Genomic DNA, 25,455 nt, shown 5'->3' with positions numbered 1-25,455 from the left:
ATATGGCTTGTTTCATAATAATCATTGGACTTAGTACTTAGTTTTATTACAGGCCTCCATCGACTACCACGAAAACTTGCTCCTTCATGAGTCTGTCATTTGAAAGCGTTTACCATGGCTGGCTGTAAACCTAAGCAGCTATAACGCACAGTGTTTGACACCATCATTAGCCTTTATCCTTGAGTTTTTTAAACATAAATTAGACAACATAAATGATAACAGTAAAGTAATTACAATAGCATCCCAGGTTTAATTCATCGTTGGGGATTCTCTGTGCATTTCCTTTGATTATGCAGCACAGTTTACTTTGGCAAATGACACAGGGGTTTCTTTTTTTCTGCTTAGAAGCTTTGGTATTATCTAGAAAGATTACTACATGATAGAATGCTACAATCCTATTGGGGCCAGGGGACTTATGCATATAAGCCACATGTCTATTATTGACTGAATGTAGCTGCGTGATTGTAGGAAAATGTAATTCCTGGCTGGTTCACGTCCAGTATATGAGATTCACAGAAATGTGGCAGACAAATGTAACATATTTATATAACCAATTTATTTAGAAAACCCTATTTTTCATTATTTCGGTGCTGTAATTCAACCGCATGCAACTGATTTTAAAAAAAAATGTCTCCATGGCTCAAAGCTGCATACAGCCTGCAGAAGTCACACAATTATGCAGATGCGAATTTGAATGCTGTACATCACTGCACATAAAGCATTCAGGACAAATGTTCTGTCTCAGCTCACGCTGGCCTGAGTCAATTACTGCACAGCACAGTAGCAAGTTGAGAGGCTACTGTTAAACCCAACCACACACAATAAGCACAGACGCATGTGTTCCTGAGCATTGCAGATATGTAACTGGCAAACATGCCAACTAAGGTTGTGGGTTGTTTTCACATCGGCTCTGTGTGCATGAAGGAGTTTTATTATTCTGTAAATGTGTTTATTAAGTTATAATGGAGACATTTTTAAGCCAGTTAACAATGTTGTAATTTTTTTTTAGAATCAGTGAAATTAATGAATTCACATTTTACTTTGACAGGGTTATTAAGCTTATGAGTAGCACCCAGCTTGATTTACAATCTCTTTACATGAGCTTGAATAAATTCATGTGGACAGACTGCATACCTTCCACATAATCAGCGTTTGCAGGTCCTAAACAGAAATAAGAACATTTCAGGTAAAGTTGCTGGATCTGCCATTCATAATTTCCAAGCAAGCAATTTCCATATGCTTTAAATATGCATTGCATTGTTCTCCACTCAGTGCTGTAGAACGCCTGTATTCTCCTGATGGCAGAACCATTTGTGCCACAAAGTTTGGGCGAATAAGTCAGAATTGAGGTTGTTATATTCACACCAATGAGGCAGATGGTGCCTTTCTTTAAAATTAGTGGTGACAAAAGGTGCCATTACAGGTGATCTAAAAGCAGAGCAGAAAGCTTGTTAGGGGCCTAACTCTGTAGCCTTGTGCCAAATGTATATTACCTTAATGGAGTTTAAATGTAGATTTCCTTTTTATATACTGCAAGATGTTTGGTCATGCCAGCCAGCACTAATTTCAGAACAGTTTGAGCAAATGTTAAAATGACACCTGGAAGCCACTTTGAATTCTGTGTCCACCTTGAATACCGTGCGTCTACTAGAGTTTGAATGATGACATTTTTGTCGTCTGCAACTCGTGCACCCCAGATGGTGGACCTCAAAGAAGTATAATGGGAATGCCTGCTGAGCTGGTGGGTATTCAGCTGTCTGTGTTTGCAGTGGAGTGTAATATAGGCCCAAGTTTTTGGTGTGTTTTGTTTTTTTTGTTTGTTTGTTTTTGTTTTTTTTTTCCCTTTTCTTTTCATGTCATTGTTTGCATGTTGAGTTTTAGAAGCATCTGGTCTTAACTGCAAGAGATAACTATTAAACTTTTGCTTTTTTTTTTTTGATTGTCTCTTCGTGTTTACTGTTTGATTTATTCAGAATTTTTCAGACCTCAACTGCAAAAGGCAACAGGCATCCAATGAAAGCAGACTTAAATTTGAAGCATTTTTTTTAAAAATTGTATTATCTTTTTATGTTCTTACAAACATGGAGCTTTTTTCCTTTCATCGTGTGATTTATTTGCTGAATAGTACCCAAACCTAGCGTTAGAAGGGCTAATGAAACTGGTGCTTGTAACCTTCCTCATACAAGGCCAGTTCAATTAGTGATGAGAAAAGTGCTTTCACTGAGCATGCCACGGCTAATCTTCAGCAGTAATGATAGGACATTGTCTATTTATGCAGTTTTTAATTTTTACCTTCAAGGTTTGTGTTATATTCAAGTGGAAAAACATCTTGAGCCGTGGAGGCTTTTATCCAGGTAGAAGTAGCGATGCAGGTATTTCGTCACACCGTGACTCAGTGCCGTGTGTCACAGTGTAAGAAGCCTGGCAGGGAAGTTGCCGCAGGCTTTGAAGGGACCTTTTATCCATCCGTGGATTTAGCCATCCAAGTTTATGTCACTTTGTCAAATCATGTATGGATGAATATGTCCATGCGGTTTCAAGGTAGTATGGGTCACTATACCGGAGCGTGCTTGCGGACAGCTCTGTGGCCCTTTTTTGAACTCGCTCGCTGTCACTGATCTGGCAATGCTCCTACAGTTTAGTGTCCAGGTGGCTGCCTGAGCTCTGCTGTTGTGCCTACAATTTAAATCCCAATACAACAGCCCTAGCTGTCTCTGTGTGTACCGGCTCAGCAGAGTGAAACCGAACTGATGATTGTTGCAAACACTGGGAGCGTTTACATCCTCAAACATGCAGTGAGTGTTGGTAAACCAAACATATTTGGGATGTGTATGCACACATGTGTACAGGCTTTCGTGTGTATTTTAGAGATGCAGCAGGTTACTGGCATTTCTTTCTTTTCTGTAATGTAAGGTCTGAATGCAGGCTATGGTTTTTTGGGACCAGCATATAACACCACACTCATAACATTTTCTCAAAAGTCAGAAGAGATTAAATTTGAACCGGGTGGTATATCCTCATATTATACTGCCGTCATGCATAATGTGATGGTGCTTTAAAAATCTAATGCCAGTGAATGGGAAAAACAAAAAAGGTCCCTTGGGGCTTTTCCAAGCTGCAAGCATAGATGGTTTAAAAGATGGACACGGTTACCAGGATGTCATCTTTTTTTAAAGTTGTGTTTTGAACTGTTGAGATTGGCGTTTCGCTTTTTAAAAACGAGAAGGAAGATATGTGACGAGCAGGGGTTATGAAACCACATGTGAAACCAGTAATCCTCCATTTTGAAAGTAAAGTAAAAAGTAAGGTGAAATTTTATTTGTATAGCACCTTTCAAGATGAAAAGCACAAAGTGCTTCACAGAAGCTAAAACATAGAACAAAATGAACTAAAAGCAAGTTTAAAAACATGAGTTTTTAGCTTTTTTTTTTCTTTTTTTTTTTTTAAAGAGACCACTGAGTCCACAGATCTCAAGCTCAAAGGGAGAGAGTTCCAGAGTCTGGGGGCCACAGTTACCTTTCATTTTCAGCCTCATATGATGGACAACCAGCAAGCCCCGATCACATGACCTCAGGGACCTGTTGGGGAACACAGTATAACAAAGCTATATTGTGCTGCAGAGTTTACCATTGCGGGGAAGTCATTCACAGGTGATCTGAGTCATAAACTCTTTTGTGATTAATTTTTTGTTAAAGCTTTTAGCCATTTGAAAATTCCTAGATGGTGGCTGTTATGATAAATACTATTACAATATAATAATATTCGAAGACTTGAATATTTCTAATGGCCTTTTGGACCACGTAGACGTCAACTTTAGTTTTCTGAAATTAACCAAGTCCCCCTCCCCAGTAATTTGGTGGTAGCTTGATCCCCAGCTCCTGTATCTAAGTAAGAGTAATATAACACTATATAAATTAGTCCATCAACCATGTGCTAAAGTAGGGGAGAGTGGCGCACTAACTAACCTTCCAACCTTACCTCATAGTGTAGTTAGATCGGTTACATGAGTTAGACAATAAAACACAGTTAGGTGGCACGTTGTGTTGAACACATCGCTAAACAGCAAGAAGTGTAGAGGTTCTAACCTGTCTGAAGACCTGCTTGTCAAGTTGACTGGTGATTGTAAAGTGTTATCTGTCTCCCTGTCTTAGTCTGTTTGAAAACATAAATAAATAAAAAACCCAACACCCACAAACAGTGTGCCCCCATGAGAAAGTGGAGCCAACGGTGAGACAATCTCATTGCATGAAAAATGTGAAATTCCTTGAATTCCACAGGAATAAACTGGCACCAGATAAATGTTGAATAGCTGCGTCATAGTGCCATCTTGGGGGTAAGAGGTTAATTCCTTGACCTGCGCAGTACTGTGCGTTTTGTTTTTTTTTTCTCCAATATATTTTTATTGATTTTATAATTGAGCAGCATACAACAATCACCTTCAAAAGAACACAATAGAAGGTGGACGGCAAGTCAACAAGGTGGTAATACAGCATACATAAATGTTAAGACAGTATATTTCACTTAAGTTTATCCATCAGGCTAATGACTGGTTGCCAAATCTTATAAAACACACTCTCTCGGTTAGACAAGGTAAACCTGATTTCCAAATTCTCTCAACCACATTTCGAAGGTAGGAGGTTTATCAGACTTCCAGCAGAGAAGTATCAGCTTTCTGGCCACAAGAGTAGTCATTGAGACAACCTGCGTCTCTGTCTTGTCCCTTGCCCATCCCGGTTCAGACACCCCGAATAATGCTGCAAAGGGGGTACATGGGACCTCCCTGCCAATGGCTTTGGTCAGAAAATCAAACAAATGATTCCAAAAAAGCTGTAGTTTTTGGCATTGAAAGAAAAGGTGAAATAAAGTTCCTCGACCACTTGAACACTTAACACAGAGGGCTGAAACATTCTTATATATTTTTTCCACTTTAGTGGGAGAAAAATGCAACCTATACACAACCTTAAATTGGATCAGACAATGTCTAGCATTTATAGAACTACAATATATATTCTTAATGCACTCTTGCCAAAGATCATCAGTAACATCCACCCCCAGTTCTTCCTGCCACTGCTCCCTAAAAGTATCAGATGAAGGACTGTATATATCTAGTAAGGCCCTGTAAAAGCGAGACACAGCACCTCTAGTGTAGGGCTTAACTGACATGAAGCTGTCAAGCACTGAGTTTCGAGGAATCAAATTGTATTGTGGAATAGATGCTTTGATGAAATGACTTAACTGTAAAAATCTGAAAAAATGTGAATTAGGAAGATTAAATTTCACCCTCAATTGCTGAAAAGATGGAAAATGTCCATCAATGTAAATATCTTTGAGAGAACAAATCCCTCTTCCCTGCCATGCCCATATTTAATACTTTTAAGACTTTCTTTGATCATCTTGTTATTTGTTAGGAAACTCTCTCAGTAGCATTGTTAATGCATGCTCCAAAGTCATGACGGTGGAACAGAAAGGTGTTTAAAAAATGGCAAAAACATCCTGACCATGTTTTGTTATTTATGTTCAGGAAGGTTGTGCTCAGGTCGCTGCTACATTTTACCCCAGTGTATTGTAACAAATAGATACTTCATTGCCTAAGACTAGGGTTATTTAGATTACCTTGTTTTGATTGTTCTTTTTTGTTCACATATCTGCTTATTTTTCTGAATTTTGTTGTTTATTGCTATTTATTTGTCGACCTCATTAGAGATGGGAATCTGTTCTCGATTCCCAAGAGTTCAATTCCTTGAAATTGTTAGTCAGTGTATGCATTCCATTTGTACTGGCGCAACAATCAGTAGATTTCAGTTCAGTCTGGCGGAAGAGGAAAATGGAGGCGCAGTCTTGTGTCTACAGCAGGGATATGGACATTTTATTTATATTTTATTGCTCAAAAGGACAGCAGCACTATGGTAAAGTGCAAATTGCATCCAGGAACTGCATTAGACTGCTAACACAACTTTGGCTCTTTGAATGCAGACCCCAGCTCAGCAGGCCTTCCATAGATAACTAAATCAGTGAAGAGCAGTCAGCCTGAAGCCTCAGTTTCTACTGGTTGATATTTTTAAGTAGGATCACTCTGGCGATCGCTTTAAGGTCTCTGGTTTGCATCTTTGCTTTGTGCTGTTGGCTTTGTGTTCATACATAAATACTAAGAGAAAGATCCTCATGTGTCCTCATTAGAATAGCGAATGCTTTAGGGACTATAGCCTAAAGGTTTTTTATAGATAAATGGTAATTATGAGTGCACTACAGGTCTTTTTACGAGGAAAAGCAAAAGTAATCAAATTATGTTATGCATAGTATAACATTACAGTTGTTAGGGAGTAATTAAGTAACATACTGGGTGGATAAGCTACAAATGAATTGCCCTTTTTTGAGATCAATAACTTTATCTTACCGGTAATCTGAATCAATATGTCACAAAATTAATCTTTGCATCTTTTTTTGCATCCACAACTATTGCCTTTCAGCGGACTTCATATAGGATGCAGGTATAAGGCACTCGCTCATTGGCTTAATTTTTCCAACCCAGAAGTTAAAGGCACGTTTTACATTCAACAAACATCATGGCACAAAGTAATTAGTGACATAAATAAATAAATAAATTTGTAGTGTTAAAAGTTGGACAGTTGAAAAAATGATTCCTCCAACTGGCAAGCTGAGTAATGCTAGCTAGTCAGTACATTCAGCAAAGACAGATGGAAATTAAACTTGAAGATAACATAAAAATAACTGGTGACCAAAAGAGGAGCTGTGTCTGCTGTTTGGAAGTTTATCAGTAAAAACAACCAAGACGGTGTTTTTTGCTTCATTCCTGCTTCCTCTGCTTTTGTGCTGGATTTTGACTGCAGCCAGCGGCTTTGGCAGCTCCTCACACACAAGATAATATGCTACTCAACGGTAACAGGTGTTTCCCCCCCAATGACAGAATAATTTGTGCCACAAAGTTTGGAAAAAACACATCCAAATGTGTTTCTTAGTCGCGTCACACAGCTCCAGTATAAAAGCATTAACACTAACGAGCCATATGCTGACTTTAAAAACAGTGGCAACAAGTGAAAAGCATAACGGGCAGCCTGTTAACGAATAGCCTCCTTATGTCAGATGTGTGATCATTTGTATGGTTGTGATTTTGTGTACTTTTTTTTGTTTAATGTTGACAATTTTTTAAAATATATTCTCAGGAAAAGGGCTTCTAGAGCTCCCTATGTAAAGACCTTCTTATCCAAGAATAGTAGTAGTAGTAACAATTCTGATATACTGTAAAACCACCAGAATCTTTTTTTGACACAAACTTTTGGCCTTACCGTCCAGAGCTAGATTAAATGACTAAAAACAAAGAACAAATGACAATGATTTTATCAGCTCATATGGGGCTGTAAAAAATGACATCTTTGAGAAATCATTTGACTTGCTAATAAATACTGAAATGAAATGGCAAAGAAAAAAGAAGAAAAAAGAAAAGTTTAGCTGAGATGAGTTTAGCAGAAAAGACTGCAAACTCAGCAGAGAGCTGCAGTCGTGTGAATATTTGTAAGAGGTGAGCTTGAGGTGAGCTGTGGCTCTGCACTGAATCTGGATGAACTGCATTATGGCATTTTTAAGTGCTTAAAAAGAAGGCAGATGGACTTTTTGGTTTATAAAGAAGCTTCTCTTCTCATCCAAGAATACTCTGCAGGTGTAGAACAAATGAGTCATCCCCCAGGTATTTAACCACTAGTGGGAGGGGGCTGTCCCCTTAGAGCTGGTCTAATGGGAACAAATGATATTGATTAATCACCAAAGCTGTGGGTCAAATCACCTGACCGGTGGTGAGGGATCTCAAGACTGCACTGTTGGTGGCTGACAGGTGGTGACTTATGACACCACCACTGTTCACCAGGAAGGATACAAAGAGAAAATAGGTTACCTTTCATGGACTGGGCTGTGCTTACTGAGATGGATCGAAGTCTGAAGTTTATCGGAAGTCCACACACAGATCAGTACCTGTTCTTTGACTCCCACCACCCTCTAGAATACCAACATGGGGAAACCAGGACCCTACAACACCAGGGAGAGAAAGTTCACTCTATATGAATTATAGTATGTTGTGGAAATGGACAGCTGGAGAGCCACTGGCCAAGAAGTCATTCCTGTTATACTTATTTGAAGTACACCACTTAGGTGAAAAAAAATAAATAAATAAATAACAAACACGCGGGAACGCACATGTCCGCACAGACCCTCGTGCTAAATGTCTCATGATAAAATTTACATCACTGGAAGAGGAATTAGAAGAGGAAAAAAACATCTTGGATGAGAGGCAAAACTTCTATACAAACGTAAAGAAATCCGACTGTCTTTTCAAGGAGACTTCTGGATGACTGAGAACCTCCACAGACATATTGCATTATTGCATACTGCTCTACCCTCTTAAGTAATGCTCCTCAGATCGGTCTTTCCTGAATTAAATTCTAAGAAAAAGTTTTTAACAGTCAGAATGAAAACAATGAGTCACTGTTTAAAGAGCCTTTGCCAAATCATGATGTCACCTTCTAACTTTCCGAGACTGGTCCAAAAACTCTTCCATAACCATTTGTTGTACCTCAGCTTTTGTATTAGGTTGCGATGGGGACATCTGCTTGTTTCTGCATCATTATAATGGTCTTTTGTCATCTTGTGTGTATGGATGATACATCTTCAAGCAAGGCAGGTATTCCTCGTGGCACCCCTCACCTCTTAAGGTGACGTGTTATCAACAGAGCAGTGCTATCGGGGGGGGGGAAAAATCCCTCTGCACTCACCTAGTACAATTCAGTCCTCCAATCTATTTGGCAAGGGCCTCGAAAAACAATCATTCTGGCCATGCACCACTGCTTCCCATTATCAGTCTCATTTACCCACATTTGTCTCTTACATTTTCCTTTCCTCCTCCTCTGTCTTGCTTCCATCTTGTCTCCCTTTAATTGCCTTTGTCTTTCTTTGTCCCTGCCATTGTTGAGCTCTTGCTTTGTTCTGCTTTTTCTCACCTCTTCCTTGTTCTGCTCACCTTACTTCCTCTTCCTCTATTTTATTCGCTGATTCCTTTCTTCAATTTCTGTTTACTCCTGTCCTCTCCACTCTGTGGTGGAAACTCGGAGCGGTTCCCTCCAGTCCTACCCAATCTTCATTAACAGACTCCTTCATTTCATCTGCTGCTAACCCATTCAACACCACTTGTTTAATCTCTGTTTACCCCCACCCTTCCCAAACCTAAAACATACACACCCTCACATAATCTATAATTGAATCCTTCACACACACTACAGTCCCAGCATGGCTAAGATGCCAATTTGAACAGCAGCACACGGTTGCACAGTCGCCCTCTCTTGTTCTGACTCCCATGTCCTCTCCACAGATGGCTATAACAGGAATTTCATTCTTTGGTATCCATTTAATTAGCTGGACTCGCATCACACGGTGTAACGTTTGTCTTCACAAAGGGAGTGCAATAGAGGGAGGGGGATGGGGGGAGGCACCAGTTGAACACAATTTTATACATACATTTACAGCAAAAGGCTACATGCTAGCCTTGGCCCTGACCCGAAGGAGAATGTTTTCTGAGGGGAGTACAGCAGCTTATACAGTAACTACTGCCATTCTTTTCTGCTACAATGCTCGTTTTCATTCAGAAACAAAGAAACGTAGACTCAGCATGGAGCCATTTACAAGATTAGTGTTGTGGTGGTGGTTCTGCCTTTGGCAGTGTGTGCTAGTTTTTTTTAAACATTTGCATAGATTAGTAACTAAAAACCTAATATAACAGAATACAGTTCAACAGCTGTATTTAGAAGTCCCTTATCAGCAAATATTTGATTTGCAGAATACTTTGATATGTAAAATATTGAGAATTATCAGTAACGGCTGCTTCATTATGGCAAAAGAAATCAACCTGCAGCTGTGTGGCAGTATCCTTCTTGTGCTCTGCAGCCTCAGCAAGTCTGGCATGTTAGCATTTGCTTCAGGTTCTGGTTGAAGCTGCCCTCCAGCTCTTTGTGGAGCTCCAGGGCAGAAGAAAGGGTATCAATGCCAACTGGAGTCCAAGATGCTAGAGAATGCAGAAGATGAAAGGACTGGAGCTAACTGAACTTTCAAAATAACTCCTGATGAACAGAATCCAGTTTTGGGGATTTCTTTACCTGGATGATTTGAGCATAATTTGTCATGTTATCTTAGAAAGGACTTGAATAACTACACATCTGTGACACTGTTAAATGCTTATGCTAGCTCACTACACAAAGAAAAGAGCAGCTTTACTGTGACAACACAACAACCCACTTACTTCCATAAAGTTCATCTTTAGTTCTTCCAGAATTGTTTTGATAGATGATTAATCTTTGAAGTGGAGTATGAGTATAAAAACAAGTGATCATTTTAATCCTGTACTTTTTTACTGGCTTGTGTGTCACACGGATTTAAAAAGTGTCGCTCTTTGCTGCTTAAAGTGTTTTTTATACAAAGTCTCTCTCTTGACTTGTCTTAAATTATAGACCCAATGAGCTTGCCAAAAAACAGTGTAATTGGGCCGTGGTTATTACTGGGTTGTGGGTTTAAAAAAAAAAAAAAAAGATAAATGGGCTTGTGGTGGGATTAAATCAATGATCAGGGCATGTAATATTAAATCTGTCTCATCTCTCATAGTGCAGAAGATCTCATCTTAATTTGTTCTGTCATGCCAAGCCAAACTGCACCACGAGGCTTTAAAATATTGTCACTTTTCCCACAAACAAAGCTAAGATCTATCTTCTAATGGATGAGATTCATAATCAGATACAGCAGCCTGCCCCATCTGCCAAGTAATGAACTGCTCGAGGACTGTTAATTTTTTGCATTTGGGTTGATTGGCTGACCAATGGACTGGCTAGCTTGAGGAGGTGAGACCACCTTGGTCTGGCAGTTATTGATTTCCCCCATTTTCAGCTTATCTTACACGCTGCTGGCTACGATAAAGCTTCTTGACAACATCGCACACTGCCGTTCTCCCTGGTAGTCTCTCTGAGATTGATCATTTTAAAGGTCACTGTTGAATGCATTTCTGTTGTGAAGATGCTGTCTGTGTGTGTGTGTGTGTGTACTTTTTTTTAAAAAATGTTAATGTGTACTCTTACTTTCTGTGTCACCCCGTGGCTCGGAAGAAGAGCTTGTTTACAAGATGTTGCCTCTGGTCTACTCTGAACCAGCCTTATCTCTCTGACGGCAGCTGGCTGTTCCATATCGGCTATGATCATTGTGTTGTGATTATTAAACTTCTTTCAAGGATTAAAAGTTATGTATTTTTAGCACTTTCAGCCATACTAAGTGTACTAAGCTCTTTTTTTTTTTTTTTTTTTACACAAACTTCTGATTTGATGGTGTTTCAGCAGTGAATAAAGCAAATAAAGTAAACCAGCAGGGCATAGGGCTGTCTGCACTCCATGCCCACATATCATATTTTTCTGGTGTATTCTGAATAGTGCCAAATGTTATTATCAAAGAAGGTATACATATCTTTTTTTTTTAATGTTGAATTATACATGGTCAAATAACTGCTTTGAGGCTTGAATTGTTTTCTGCTCTCTGTTTGTCCTCTTAGGTCAAATCGGTGAAGACAGGCTCCGTATTCTGGACCATTGGCTGTTGTCTGTCCTATTTCTACATGGTAAGAATTTTTTGCATACAAACTCAAACACAATGGGTAACTTTAACAGCAACAAGTAGGGTACTGTCTAATTTAAACCTGCAAAACCGGTCACTTAACTGATTGACGCTAACCCTCTTTAGTCTGTTTTTCATTTTATAGTGAATAAAATGCATAATGCATTGTCTCAAAGTCATTGTAACAGGCGTACTACCTGTCTTCTAACGACCATACAGTGTAGTCGATAATAAAAGTAATTGGAGCCTAGTGTAATTAAGATTATCAGTTCTGGTTCCAGGCTTCTTAATAGCGACTCTTGACAAACAATTTCTTTCTATTTCTTATCTTGCTATTTATTACTATTGGATTTTTTTTGCATGACTGCCATAAAATCACAATCATAAAATCACCCATCATTCCAATTTTTGTGCTTCAGTCCTTCAAAAATGTAAACTAACATGTATGCAGCAGCAAATTTGTTAGGTACACGTGTTCCACTGCCTGTTAAATATCTAATTACTCAATCACATGGCGTGTGTATTTAGGCATGTAGACATGGACAGGATAGCTGCTGAAGTTCAAACTGATGCAGTTTGAACTTGGAGTTGAAAATTTAAGTGACTTTGAAACAAGTAGTCTGAGTATTTAAGAAACTGCTGATCTGCTGGGATTCTCCCCCACACAACCATTTGTAGGGTTTACAGAGAATTGCCTGAAAAAGAGCAAATATCCAGTGAGCGGCAAGACATTTACTCCGGGCAAAAATGCCTTGTTGATGCCAGAGGTCAGAGGGGAATGACCTGACTGCTTCAAGCTGATAGGATAGCAACAGTAACTCACATAGCCATTCATTACAACCAAAGTATACAATTGTTTAAATACCTGAATATTGCTAGCCACGTTCATTCGTTCATGACCACAGTGTACATCATCTGATAGCTGCTTTCAACAGGATAACATCACAAAGCTCGAATCATCTCCAACAGATTTCTTGAACATGCTCAAATTGCCTCCACAGTCACTAGATCTCTATCCAGTAGAAGACCTTTGGGATGATGTGGTGCAATTGTAGATTTGCATCACTGATGTGATTTGCAGACAAATCTGCAGAAACTGTGTAATGCTTTCATGTCAATGCAGACCAGAGCTTGAGGAATGTTTCCAGCAACTTGTTGAACCTGTGCTACAAAGATTTAAGGCAGCTGTGAAGGCAAAAGGGAGTCCAACTGCGTACCTGAAAGGTGTACCTAGTATTTCATGAGTCTTTATTATATATGAGGCAACTTCCTAATAGAACATTTCACAATAGTTGCGCTAGAATGCGCTGGTACCGGTGGATTCTGAGGAGACATTATGTTGTCATGCTGTAGGATGTGCTTCATCCTGGCGGCTAGACTTTCTCCCTGCTGTGGAATAATTTTCTTACACTTCAGCTGACGTCTGTAAAGTGCTACCTGCGGCTCTTGTCTGCGATTTCTAAGATCCTTGAATACTATATTTAAATACGTGCCGAATTGAACTGTTCAAAACACAGAAAGTGTTCATAGAACTAGCCTGTCTTTCTTGGCATACTCCACTGTGTGTGTGTGTGTGTGTGTGTGTGTGTGTGTGTGTGTGTGTGTGTGTTTGTTTGTTCTAATTCAGAACTGGGCCATAATTTAAAAAAAAGAGAGGAGCAGAGATGGTAGCATTGGAGTGGCTGTCCACTCAATCTAGCAGTCACATGGTGTTGCATGGAAACTTGGAGGGATGGTTTATCCGGTGTTTTCTGCCTTATTTATGAATCCGGGCACAAGCTCATCCAGGAAGTTGATGACAGGGATTAGATTAAAAGATGGCCCAAGCACAGTGCGTCAGGGACAGATTGTTTGCATTGTTTTTCTTGGTGTGTGTGTCACGGTCACGAGTGCCTGTGAAATCTCGGGCTTCTGGCTCATTGCAGACTAAATCTCTGTGGCCATCAGTGGGAGAGATGTCAAATGAAACAGATTACCAAAATCCAGCTTCATCGATCAGACTCTGTCCAGTGGGTGTGTGGACAGATAGGACTACAGAGACGAGTAGTGGAAGGGTGAATAGAAGAGAGAATGGAGACAAAGGGATGGAGAGATAAGCAGGGGGCAAAAAGATGGTGACAAATACAGAATGATAAGACAGCACCAGGAGAAAACATTGCAAAACATTGCAATGTTCTAGATGGAAGGGAACACTGTGTCTCCATGCTTCTTTCTCCTTATTACTACTTCCTCTCCTTCACACCTGCTCTCGCTCTCTCTCTCCGCAATGTTTCTCTGTACTGTGTCTGCAGCTAACCTCCCTCTGCAGATGACACTAGGTTTGTACATCTCCAACAACACCAAGCTCCTAACAGCACCCACTTTCTCATTTTGATATTGCACACAAAGAACTACAAACACTGGCTAACCCGCCTTTATTTATTTATCTTTAACCCACTATATCATGTGATGCTGTCAGTTTAATCGGGAAATAGCCAAAACTATGTTTTCCCCTGGGGCTTAATTGAATGTGTCATTTTCAAGGCATATATGGAGACAGAGGGTGAAATCCCCTGCCTAAATGTTGGTATAATCAGAAGAGAGGGGGCAGAGAAGGATGAGATTAAGAAGAGGATCTGAGCAGTTGGAAAGACTGATGGACAGGAGCCACAGGAACCTTTCTGGCAGCTGTGCAAAATCCTCCTTTCAACCCTCCAGTGGTGAGGCTGGAGTAAAGGAGGGAAAAGCTGTAGAGAGCAAAAACAGATGCATGCGTCAGCTGCACTGTCTGCTTGTTAAATCCAGAAGCACTGGCTTATTCTTACTTTTAAACCCTCCTATACTAAAGAAGCCTGTAATTTCAGGGCATGTCTGCAGCTCCTTCACTTAATCAGGTATTTATTTCTTGTCCTGAATGCTAGGGCTGTACCTGCGTTTTGGATTATGTCAGTTCACTGCATTGTCAGTACATTTAGCGACTTTATAGTCCTCTTGCATTATTTTATTCTTCTATTTGAAAGTGATGAGCTGTTACACTGATCCATCATCTCCAAATGACAGAAAATTGAAAGATTACATTTCTGTGCAAAGGTGTATCGCTGTCCCTCCTCTTTATATTTTGCTTGCAGCCAGACTTGCTTGGCATTTTTAGGTTAGTCTTGAGTGAAAGTTCTCTAGGTTTTCTGAAGGTTTTGACGTTTTCCTTTGGACATTAGCTGCTTTTTCATTCATACCTGATCATTTTCAGATGAGCACATGTGTATTTCTTTGGTTTGTGTTTAAGCCAAAACACCGACTAAAATCATTCAAGCATCAAAAACACAAGAAGCCATTCTCAACAAAGGAAAACTGGGAGAAAAAGCTGATGTATACCAAATTATCAATATAATTAGATTAGTTATCTTGTAGACATGAATTACAGTAGGTTGACTCATCATATGTGAATCAGTCTCTCCCACTGGCATTGCATACGTTCTTTCCCTTCATGCGGGAAGTGAGAACTGAACTCCCTGGTGTGTTTCTCTCTGTCGTTCACCAATACGAACTTGGAGCGCTGTGGAGTGAGTATGCTAGCGTGTCTTGTGTGTGTGGGCCCCACAGTATGCATTATGGAGGGGGAACAATACTATCTTAGCGAGTGCCCCCACCTACCCACTGGGGCTGGTAATTGTTAGTAGCAAAGTCACTGAGAGACAGCAGGACGATGGGATCATGCAGAATATTGCCCAACCCTACTTTTAAATATTGTTGATTACCTCCAAAGGGCCAAAAAATGATATTCAGTGCAGTCCAATAGAACAAAAGTGTCTTTAGGTGTGTTTAAAAGATTGCACTTGTTCAGTCATTGCCTTATTGGTCGGTCTGCCACTATCCCAGCAACTTATTTTGTCTCACACACACAAAAATTCAAACGTTTATTTCCTCCTCCTCCTCTTTTTTTTTTTTTTTTTTGTGTAAATAATCAGTGGTTCCTAGTGAGGGCACGTAGCCTGCAAACACTTGTGTACAAATGGATGTCCACACATCGTGCACACACCCATTCAGAGTAAAGCCTTTCTCTGTGTTGCGTGCTGTGTTCTCTATAGCCTCTTCAGAGTGGCCCTGTGGTCATCAGATAAGCCAGCTATGAAATGCAGAGAGCGATAACGGCTAAAAGACTTGGCTCCAAACATTTTCTGATTCCTGCCCTCTGCTGTTACCCTGTGGCTCGGGTTGGGCTGTCGTTTAGAGCTATAATTTCAAATGGAGCTTGTTCCTGCTCTTTCACACAGGATTGTCTTTTATCATGGACATTAGACAAATCCACGGTGCAAATGCGTGGACTTAATTGCAAGTCGTCACCTGCCATTATCAGTTTAAAAATTTTTTTTTTCTGCTGTTTTGTGATGTATTTAAAGCTATTTAGTGAATTTTACCTTTAAACATGGAAGCATAGTCACTGTTATTGTGCTTATTGTACCATTTAGCTCAAAGCATCATTGTCCTCAAGTGTAGTCTCAGAGAGAAGTCTTGATTAAAAATATATTGAGCTTGGTGCTAATTTCTCAGGATATCAAGCATGGAAATCTATTTCTGGCTCCATGTTGCAGTATGCCCTGTGTTACAGCTCATTTGGTACAGAAACTCTTAAAACTTTAATTTTCTACAGCTGTAGAAATCTGTTCATCCACAGATCGATTCTGGGACGGGAGACCCCCACCCTCAGGGGGCCTGACAAGCTGGTGTACTCCCAGTCTGGAAAAATGTATCAGGAAGGGTATCCAGCGTAAAATCTTTGACAAATGAAGCATGTGGATCCATCCACTGTGGCAACCCCGAGGGAAACACGGGAAGCAGCTGAAAGTATCAGTACAAATGATAGCGACCTCGCTTTTTTGTGTTAATAACAATTAGGCCATTGGAATTTCTCCAGACTTCAGCTTCCACGCTTGTGGCCTGATTCTCTTATACCCAAAGCGGAAAAGCAAGTTTTTAAAAAAGTAACTGCTGTAACTTTGAGTATTTAATGCATTTAAATAATGTTCTAGTCAGAGCGATCAATATTTTATTATACATAAAGTTTAACCTGATGGAAGGAGGTGATATACTTGATTTATTTTATTTTTTTAAATTAACATGATCTTATGGACTTATTTTATTACCCTTTTCTTTAAAAAGGGGCACATTCAAGAGAGAGCAGCAGTCCTAATGAGCTGTTTAGAGCTACATTTTATTATAGCTGTAACTGCTTAATACTTCAGGGAGATCGGCTAGTCTTGGTTCTATATTGTGTGGGAATATTGATTATTAAACACTCCTCCACATTATTCAAACTCCCACTCTGCATTATCTGTTTTCCTGACTCTGTCATGCTTATACAATTTGCTGGAGACAATGTTGCGATTGGTTCGAGCTAGCTGCTAGTGCTTCCTGGATGGTAATGTCATTGGCTTGACAGGCAGGGATGTAAACATCTGCCCAGCTGCTCAAAATAGACTTTGTAGCATCATCGTGGCAAAATGGCGTGCCGGACATAACTGACACACACGTACATAATGTTGTGTTTGGCAAACACAGCAGACATGTTGCATTTGGTCGAGTGCAGCAGCTAGCCTCTGTCACTGCTCCTACTGTGATGTTTACAATTAGTTCCCAGCCAGTCAGCAGCAGGGACTCGATTAGCCATCCTTGTGTCAACAGTGAAAACGATACTTAAATTGAAGTCATCTCTTGCATCCACATAAGTCACGGTCCGCCTGCTACTAATTGACTGTCAACATCTGAGTGAACAGATGCGAATGACTGCCAAAAGATAATTACACTTGCGAGGAACTTATTTAGAAATTTTCCTTTGGTTCTGTTTATTCATTGCGGGATATTGTTTATCAATTAGACATGACGCATGCTTATTTTTCCTGTGATTGTGAAAGTGTAATGAATGATCTTTTCAGCACATTTAACAGGTACAATGGGGATCTCTCTCTCTCTCAAAAGCTGTTGTGAAACAGTTTGCATATGTTATTCTGATTCCTCCCTCTCTGCTCTCTCTGCCTCTTTCGAGGTTTCACATTCTGGCACGAACATGCTTTCACTTTTCCTCCGCCGCTCGCTCGCTCTGCCATGCTTTCACTGTGTACTTTCCCTTTTTCTCCATCCTGTTCTGTCTAATGCTCTCACCATTTCCATTTGCCCTTTGCAAGTACAGGCAACTGAAAGCTTGTCAGTGATGTTTTTTTTTTCTTTTTTCTTTTCTTCTCTTCACCACTTTTGGGGCTGTAGTTTTATGGCCCCCACATCCACAATTGTGAAACCCAGCAGACCTCAGAATCTGTATAATTTTAGTAGCGCTTTTAAAGTTATTGGTGCATCTAACATGTAAAGTATTACTGCCAGCCTTTTATTGAATCTATATATGTCTGTTTTTCTTTTTACAGCAGTGTGCCTGCATTTAATAGTGAAGCAGCAGTAAAGAAGATTTTACATCCGTTGAATTAGTCTGTTCAGGTTTTGGTTGGTCAGAGGATCCAAGGCAGTAATAGTCATTGCCTCGAGCTCAGAGACGCTGCAGTGGCATTTTTTACGGGTTTGGTTGACATTATATAGAGTGAGCCATTAGCTGATTGTAATTGATGATAAAAGTAAATGCTTTTTGCAACAGTTGTTTATGACTACTTCTGTTTGAAGCTAGTGAGGAAATGTGAGGTTAAGTGGTTTGAACAGTTTGAATTAACACAACAGATTGAATGTTGCCAGATGTTTAACATTCATTTGGGGGTTCCAACACTGTTGCAGAGGAAAACGTAGCCTACATGAGCCATTTTAATGCTTCTAGTTCTATGACTGCACAGAGTTTTGTCTTTCTATTAGAGATAGGATTTTACACTAGACAGCTGGTTGCATTGTTCTTTGTTTTTCCTGTTTCTACACAAGCACCGACTCTCACAGCAGCACACAGGCTGTATTGGTGTGACACCCGGCAGTTGTTAGTATTCTTCAGATTTTGCTGTTTAGTGATGGTTGCCAAGCAGCTTGTAGACACATGACTGTCACCTTCTGGTGCCAGTGTCATAACATGTCATGTCATATGAAGTCCAAGCACTCGTAAAAATGTGTTTTCCTTTCTTTTTTCTTTTTTTCCTTCAATTTTTTAATGACTTAATGAGCATTCCAGTCTTGAACATACCTACATTACAGTTTCTTTACAAACTTTATGCAAAGACAGACTTTTCGGTGCAGTTAAAGAAAGAAGAGTGAAAAAAAGAGATCATTTAGAGCGTGGTTACCTTTTGATTGGCATGTTATGAGAATAGTGTCCTCACTTTCAAAGTTAAACACACCCGCTCGCTGACGATCAGCTTTAAGCGCCAAAAAGTGACAATCAAAATGCCAATCTGAGACCAGAAAGCAATACATGACAAAATCATTGGTACCTCCGTGTTTTACATGGGCACCACCCACCCACCACCCAATCACAAAAAACTGAGTAATGATGAATGTCCGTTTACTGACATGTCTGTGTATTTGTGTTCTAGGTGTCGGCGTGGGGGGGTTACGTGTTTATTATCAACCTGATCCCGCTGCATGTGTTTGTGCTGCTCCTGATGCAACGCTACAGTAGGAGAGTCTATATCGGTAAGATGGTCACACACGCCAAACATGAGCACAGAGCGTGCGAGCACTCGCGCAAGACGACAACTTTCACCGTGCGGCTTGATATTTAAAACTCGCCCACACTCGCCCAACTCTGTATTGGAGACTCGCTCATGTTTTTAGATCTTCTCTCATTAGAATATGAATGTATAACTATACAGGAAAACCACCGCTCATGCACACATGCATCTCACAACATGGCTGCCCGAGCATTTGACCCTGAAACAAGCTCAAATGCCCAGTCACGCCTGTGCCCGTCTCTCACAACAGCAAGCATCATCAGCAGCGCAGACATCTATACACCCACGCACCACTTAGCAGTAAATGTATCCACCTGCTACCTGATCCTCTTTATTTTTTATTTATTTTTCTATTCTTTGCATATACCAGAGGTAGAGAACCGGTGAAGTGGGCAGGCTTGTTATTCCACAGATAACATCCGAGTTTCACGAATGCATGTGGTGGCTCCAGCGCGTTATCCGTTGCCTCGGAGAACCCTCCACCGTCCTCACATCCGTCCTCAGCTCGGGATGAATTCATAGCAGACGCTACTATTGTGGTCAAGATAAATGATACCATGTCAAGTATCATCTCTGCATGATTATATGTTGTACTCACTGTAACTGGTAAGCACAGTCTTTGAGAGCACTGAAAATAAATTATCGGCTCTTCGCCGTAAGAGGGCTTTGACCTACCTTTGCTCCTACAACAATTAAACTCTGCTTGGTGAAGCAGGGCTGTTAGAGGAGGTGGAAAAATTTCTACAGTCTTCGCTGTTCCTCAATAGTATAGAATAGCTGCCTCATTCATCATGCGTCTTTTCGTAGTAAATGAATGATGGGGAAATATATTTGTAGACTTATTCCGGTGACAGAAAAAGACACCTGCTCTATTCCTTACCGCCTCTTTTCAGAGTCAGGTGTTGTTCAACTGCAATGAAGGGACACATAAAAAAAAAGCAGGGAGGTTAAAAAAGAGAGAAAGAAAATCCTAGTTTAATAAAATGCCTCGTAGCCTGTTCCCTCGCAATTCGTCTCTGTCTGTCATGAGTCAATAGCAGATGTGTGGAGAGAAAAAAAGATCGCTGAGGGCGGTCAGAGCTACTTCAAAAACGAGGCACACTCTTCAGGAAGAGTATGAAATCTTAATTAAAGTGGTGCATCTGCGAATTGGTTTCCTGAAGCTACAATGGTGGGAGTTGCACTGTTCTCAGCACTGTCATCTCACTTCGGGCCTCCCGACCACACCGCGCCGAGCCAACTCCCATTTTCTCAGTAAATGAAATCGGATTAGGTATTTTGTATTTGCTCCCTCTGAGGTACAACAGTGAAAATCAATAGACTTTAAATACCCCTACCGAAGTTGATTTCCCTCAGTCGAACCCAAATTGTGCTTTTTTTTTCTTAGCGGTGTCGTTTTATTTTAATGATTTTACCCGTTTCTCCGCTGTTCTCCTCTCTACAGCTTACAGCACTTTCTACATTGTGGGCCTCATACTGTCCATGCAGATCCCTTTCGTCGGCTTCCAGCCAATCAGGACGAGTGAGCACATGGCTGCTGCTGGTAAGTCTCACCCTCTGTACCTGCAGTATGACTGATCCTCTATTCAGCCTGGAACAACAGGTTTCCCTTTACAAAGCTCAAGCCATCTGATGATGAAGTCAGCAGTATTTGGAAGATACTGCTGCTCTTTATTCCAAATTTATGACTCACTCATAAACAGATGTCACAAATACATGAATGTAAAAGCATATTTCTCTTTATCCTACCTAAAGCAGGAACAAGCAGTTATTTGTGCTAACAGCTGATCTAATCAGTATGTTTATATTGACTGAACAAATGTTCAGATTGTTCCCTTTAACTTGGATAAAACACTTCAGTTATTATGTGCCTTGAATTTCAATAGAGTAGTTTGGATACCAACACTGTGTGGAATGTGGTTGAATAAAATAATTGAGCAATATCTCTCTCAGGACCCTGCTCATCATATGGACGCATTGCAGAAATTATAATTCAAAGCTGTTATTTCAACTCTGTCTGCTGTGACTGTCAGGGAATTTCTGCCACAACCATAGACTGTAAATAAGAGATGGATGTAGCCACCATGACATCACCTGTTAGTTAGTGATATCCCATTTTAACGCCTCAGACTGAGCGTTATGCCCATTGCAATCTTGGATTTATGAAAGCAGAGGTGATGAGTGAGTAAGTCGGCTGCTCCCTTGTGTCCCAAGGGGTCACCACAGGGAATGGATCCGATATCTGATTTGGCACAGATGTTATTCCAGATGCCCTTCCTGATGTAACTCTCCCCGTTATCTGTGCTTGGCACCTGCACAAGGAATACACTAGTCTATGTCCTGAGGCTGGGTTTGTCTCCCCCCTCTTGGGCTTATCCCATCTTTCACTTCCAAATGTGATAACCTTTACAACAGTGCTGAATCAAAACCTGAAGAAATGCGCCAATAAGTTAGTGACCTGCCACTCACAAAGTAGCCATAGCATGAAACATACCCTATTTTATCATATTTTACCCTAAATAGGACCATAATTTGCAAGTTGAATATCATTTTGTATAAAATGGTAAATGCATGCATCTTATTTGGCGCTTTTCTACTCAAGCACTCAAATCACTTTGTACAACGTACTTCACCCATTGACGTAAGCACTTTTTCCTACAAGCTTTCTATCTAACATTCACTCTCAGATGAATGCATCTGAAGTTCAATCATTCTGATTAGTAGATGACCTGCTGTGCCTCCTGAGCTACAGCCAATTAAATAAGACTTGAACCCAGTGTTTAAGGCCTGGAATTTCAGTTCATCTGTATTTAAATAGAACCAAATCACAACAGCAGTTGCCTCAAGGTGCTTTATATTGTGATGTAGAGACCCTACAATAATACAGGGAAAAAAACAACAATCAGGTGGCCCCCTTTATGAAAGAACTTGGTGACACTGGGAAAGAAAAACTCCCTGTTAACAGGAAGAAACTGTCCTTCCTTCAGACAGAAGCAGGCTCAGATTGGTTGTGTGTGTGATGAGAAAGGCATCAGGAAAATTATAAAGTGAGCTAAAGAATTTCTTTTTACTATACTTCTTTTCAATCTTCTTTCTCCAGCAAGAGGTGTCGCCTCCTGCTGACAGTGAACAATATTGCAGGTTCATTTTCACTTACACACTTGTTTATAAACTCTGGCCACAAATGGAACGTTAGGTCTTATTGCAGTTGTTTGTCTATTAAAGCTGGAACTGTGCAGGCTTGGTTGATGTCCAAAGCACCCACTGGTGATTGCACATGCGCTAAGATTGGTTGGCTGCAGCAGGAATTGAATCCCCTTGTGCCTACAGTGATAGTCACGCTCTGTCTGCAGGAGAACATTGGTACATCTATGAAATGGATATGGGTAAGCACCTACATGCCACCCATATGGGCTTAGCTCTTTAAGCACTGTTCATTTTGGCTTGTGGGTAGCTTATTAAAGCTTGTTGAGTATCGTCTCTCAAGTGTGAGCCCCATCTGCTTGCTGACAGCATGGATGGGTGCGTACATATGTGCACGATTCGTTTACGTTGTTGGCAGCTTTAAGAAGATGAGCGGAGGCCTTTTGGAGAATTCACTTAACGCCACAGCAGGTAGGTGTACTCTGAAGTGTCCCTGTTTTCCTGGATCTCTCCAACACAAACAGCATTACGAGAGGCTTTGAAGAATGCACCATCAAAAATCATCTCTGCCTCTCTGCGTTTTTGGCTCCCCGCTTGCTCTCAAAGAGCAAGTGTGGTTTTATGTCGCTCTGGGTAGCAGCTGCTCAGAACATCTGGTGGTAGCATTCACGGAGCACAGTGGGAGGCAGGAAGAGAGTGACAGAGCAATGGACCTGTCGGTACCGCTGAGATGTCGGCCCCTGAGGCAGGAAAGCAGAGTGGCATGGTGTGACAAGCGTGTTAGCATCATGGCGGCACTCCAGGAGACAGGCAGGGGCTTAACCTTGGAAATGGGTGAGACCTGCTGTAGGCGATCGCTGAGGGTGGAGAAAAGCAGGGAAATATCACAGAAGGCTTGTTGAAAGGTGGTAGGTGATGAAATAGGAGAGGGGGGGATAACAAGATCTTTTCACGCTTTTCAATTTTTTTATATCAAATTTGCCAAACACAGGCACGCTGGGGAAAAACAGCTCAAAAAAATGACAGAGGAAGGAAACGGGAAAAGCAAGTATAACCTAAGGGGCTGAAAAAGAATGACGAGACAATAAAAGGAGAAAGGTTTATTTACACACATTTGTTCCATGCATTTGAAATATGCTGTCCAGCAATATTCGTCTTTCACATCTACGTGAGTAGCCAGCAGGGCTGTTGTTGAGTGCTTTATGGGTATACTGTTTAAAATCGCAGTGCTTCTCAACCGTGTAAGCTTGCTTTGCTCCCAGCAGGATGCAGCATCAGTAGGAACCTCCTCAAATATTCAGTGTGAGTTTCCTCTGTATGTTGGCTCACGTTCTTCTATCTGTCTTTTTCTCAGGTGTATTTGCACTCCTCCAAGCCTATGCGTTCCTGCAGTACCTAAAGGACAGGCTGACCAGACAGGAATTCCAGACACTGTTCTTCCTCGGAGTCTCTCTCGCTGCTGGTGTGGTCTTCCTCACAGTGATCTATCTCACATACACAGGTCTGTATGTCCTGATGCACATGCTGCTTCCATACATCGTAAGCTGTGTCATTTGTTTGTTTTCAGTTCTCAGAGGGTTTTTTTTTTTTATCATCTTAAAGGGTAAAGTGTGTAAAATACCACTACTAGATGTGAGCAGTCAATTCTGTTTTCTTACCCTTTCCATTTCAACTGCATAATCCCGGCTGCAGTAGGACCTGATCATTGTTTATCTACACTGAGAGTAGGCTGTCAGTCTGCTGTTTACCTCAGCTGTCAATATACTTTGTTTCCACATCTAATTACTTTGGAGGCTCTAAAACTTTGCGTTGGAAACCGATACAAGTCAATGAGTCAGTGACGCTGACTTCCATCTGACAGCAATACTGAGGTTAGTTGTCGAGGATATGCTGAGTGGGTAAGGACTGCTGTTTATGTTGTGTTAGCTGCTGTTAGTAAAACTTTCTTTGAAGTGACTCGGCCACTTGTAAGAATGTAATCACACCGTTTTATTGGAGGGAAAGTGTGATTTTTTTTTTTTTTTTTTTTTTTTTTTTTTTTTCCCCTCAGGACACTCGAGCCTAACATTAGCTAGCATAATGTAGTTGTGGCAATGTGGTAATCAATAAGCATGTTTATGCACATTTTCATGTGTTAGTCCTGACTTAATTTCAGGAGATTAAGTTTGAGGTGAGGAGGAAGAGGTGGGGAAATGAGGAAGGAAATGGAGCAGCGGTGGACTATTAGAAAAACGCAATGACAAAGAGATGATAAAATATACAGGTGTAAATGTTGACTGGTTGCATGTAGTTTGAAAGAGTTGTCTGTGATCTTGAAATTAACTTTACTTCTCTGTCTCTTATGTTAAGCACTTTGGTATACCGCTGGTTTTTAAATGTGCTCTATAAATAAAGATTGTTGTTGTTGTTAAAAGTAGTAATACATGGTGGCTGGCCTCTAACCACAAACATAAAGTGCAGTTAGGCATCACAGCCACTGTATTCAAGATGGCCTCCACAAACTAGCGCCCACTCTTTTTGAAGACATAATTATACGCTTATCAATTTATGTTTGTAAGTACACTGTTCTTCTTTTTCCCTTTTAAATAAATTCTGTAAGTAAGTAAGTACTGACTGCACCTTATTCTTAGTAGTCAGATTTGTCAGATTTTTGCTTTCAGCTTCACTTTTAACAGTTTTATAAAATCAGCCAGAGCTAGCAAATTAAATTACGAGTTTTTAGTTTGGGAACAGTTTGTGAAGGTACAACTATTTTAATCATTTTAGCATGGTTTCAAGTTTACCACCAGAATAAACAGTGTTCACAGCTGAGCATTGGTTAAACTTGCTTCCCACCCAGTCTAACAAATACAAAGATCCTCTTTGTTGAGAAATGAGTCTTAGAAAAAATGCAAATCAAAGACAGATGTATGGTAGGTGCACTTACGTGGCAAGATTGGTTGAGAGACGGTCAGATCACTTCATAGCCGATGAGAACTTTCTAATAAGACAAAGTGGAGGATGATAATGTTTTCATCCTGTGAAAAAAAACAAA

At 40.5% G+C, this 25,455-nt stretch overlaps 1 protein-coding gene across 1 annotated transcript in view; it reads left to right on the top strand.

The window, feature by feature from the left end:
* Window positions 1-25,455, top strand: part of LOC146493070 (dolichyl-diphosphooligosaccharide--protein glycosyltransferase subunit STT3B) — a 101,536-nt gene that overhangs the window by 52,886 nt on the left and 23,195 nt on the right. The window contains exons 4-7 of the mRNA XM_085148664.1: window positions 11,588-11,653; window positions 19,140-19,239; window positions 20,722-20,820; window positions 23,776-23,922. Of these exons, the coding sequence (XP_085004790.1) occupies window positions 11,588-11,653; window positions 19,140-19,239; window positions 20,722-20,820; window positions 23,776-23,922 (412 nt within the window). The remainder of the gene's footprint in view (window positions 1-11,587; window positions 11,654-19,139; window positions 19,240-20,721; window positions 20,821-23,775; window positions 23,923-25,455) is intronic.

This window comes from Neolamprologus multifasciatus, chromosome 22 (genome assembly GCF_963576455.1).
Source record: "Neolamprologus multifasciatus chromosome 22, fNeoMul1.2, whole genome shotgun sequence".
Taxonomy (NCBI): Eukaryota; Metazoa; Chordata; class Actinopteri; order Cichliformes; family Cichlidae; genus Neolamprologus; species Neolamprologus multifasciatus.
Note: the sequence above shows the minus strand (reverse complement) of the source record. Positions and strands in the feature narration are given on the sequence as shown.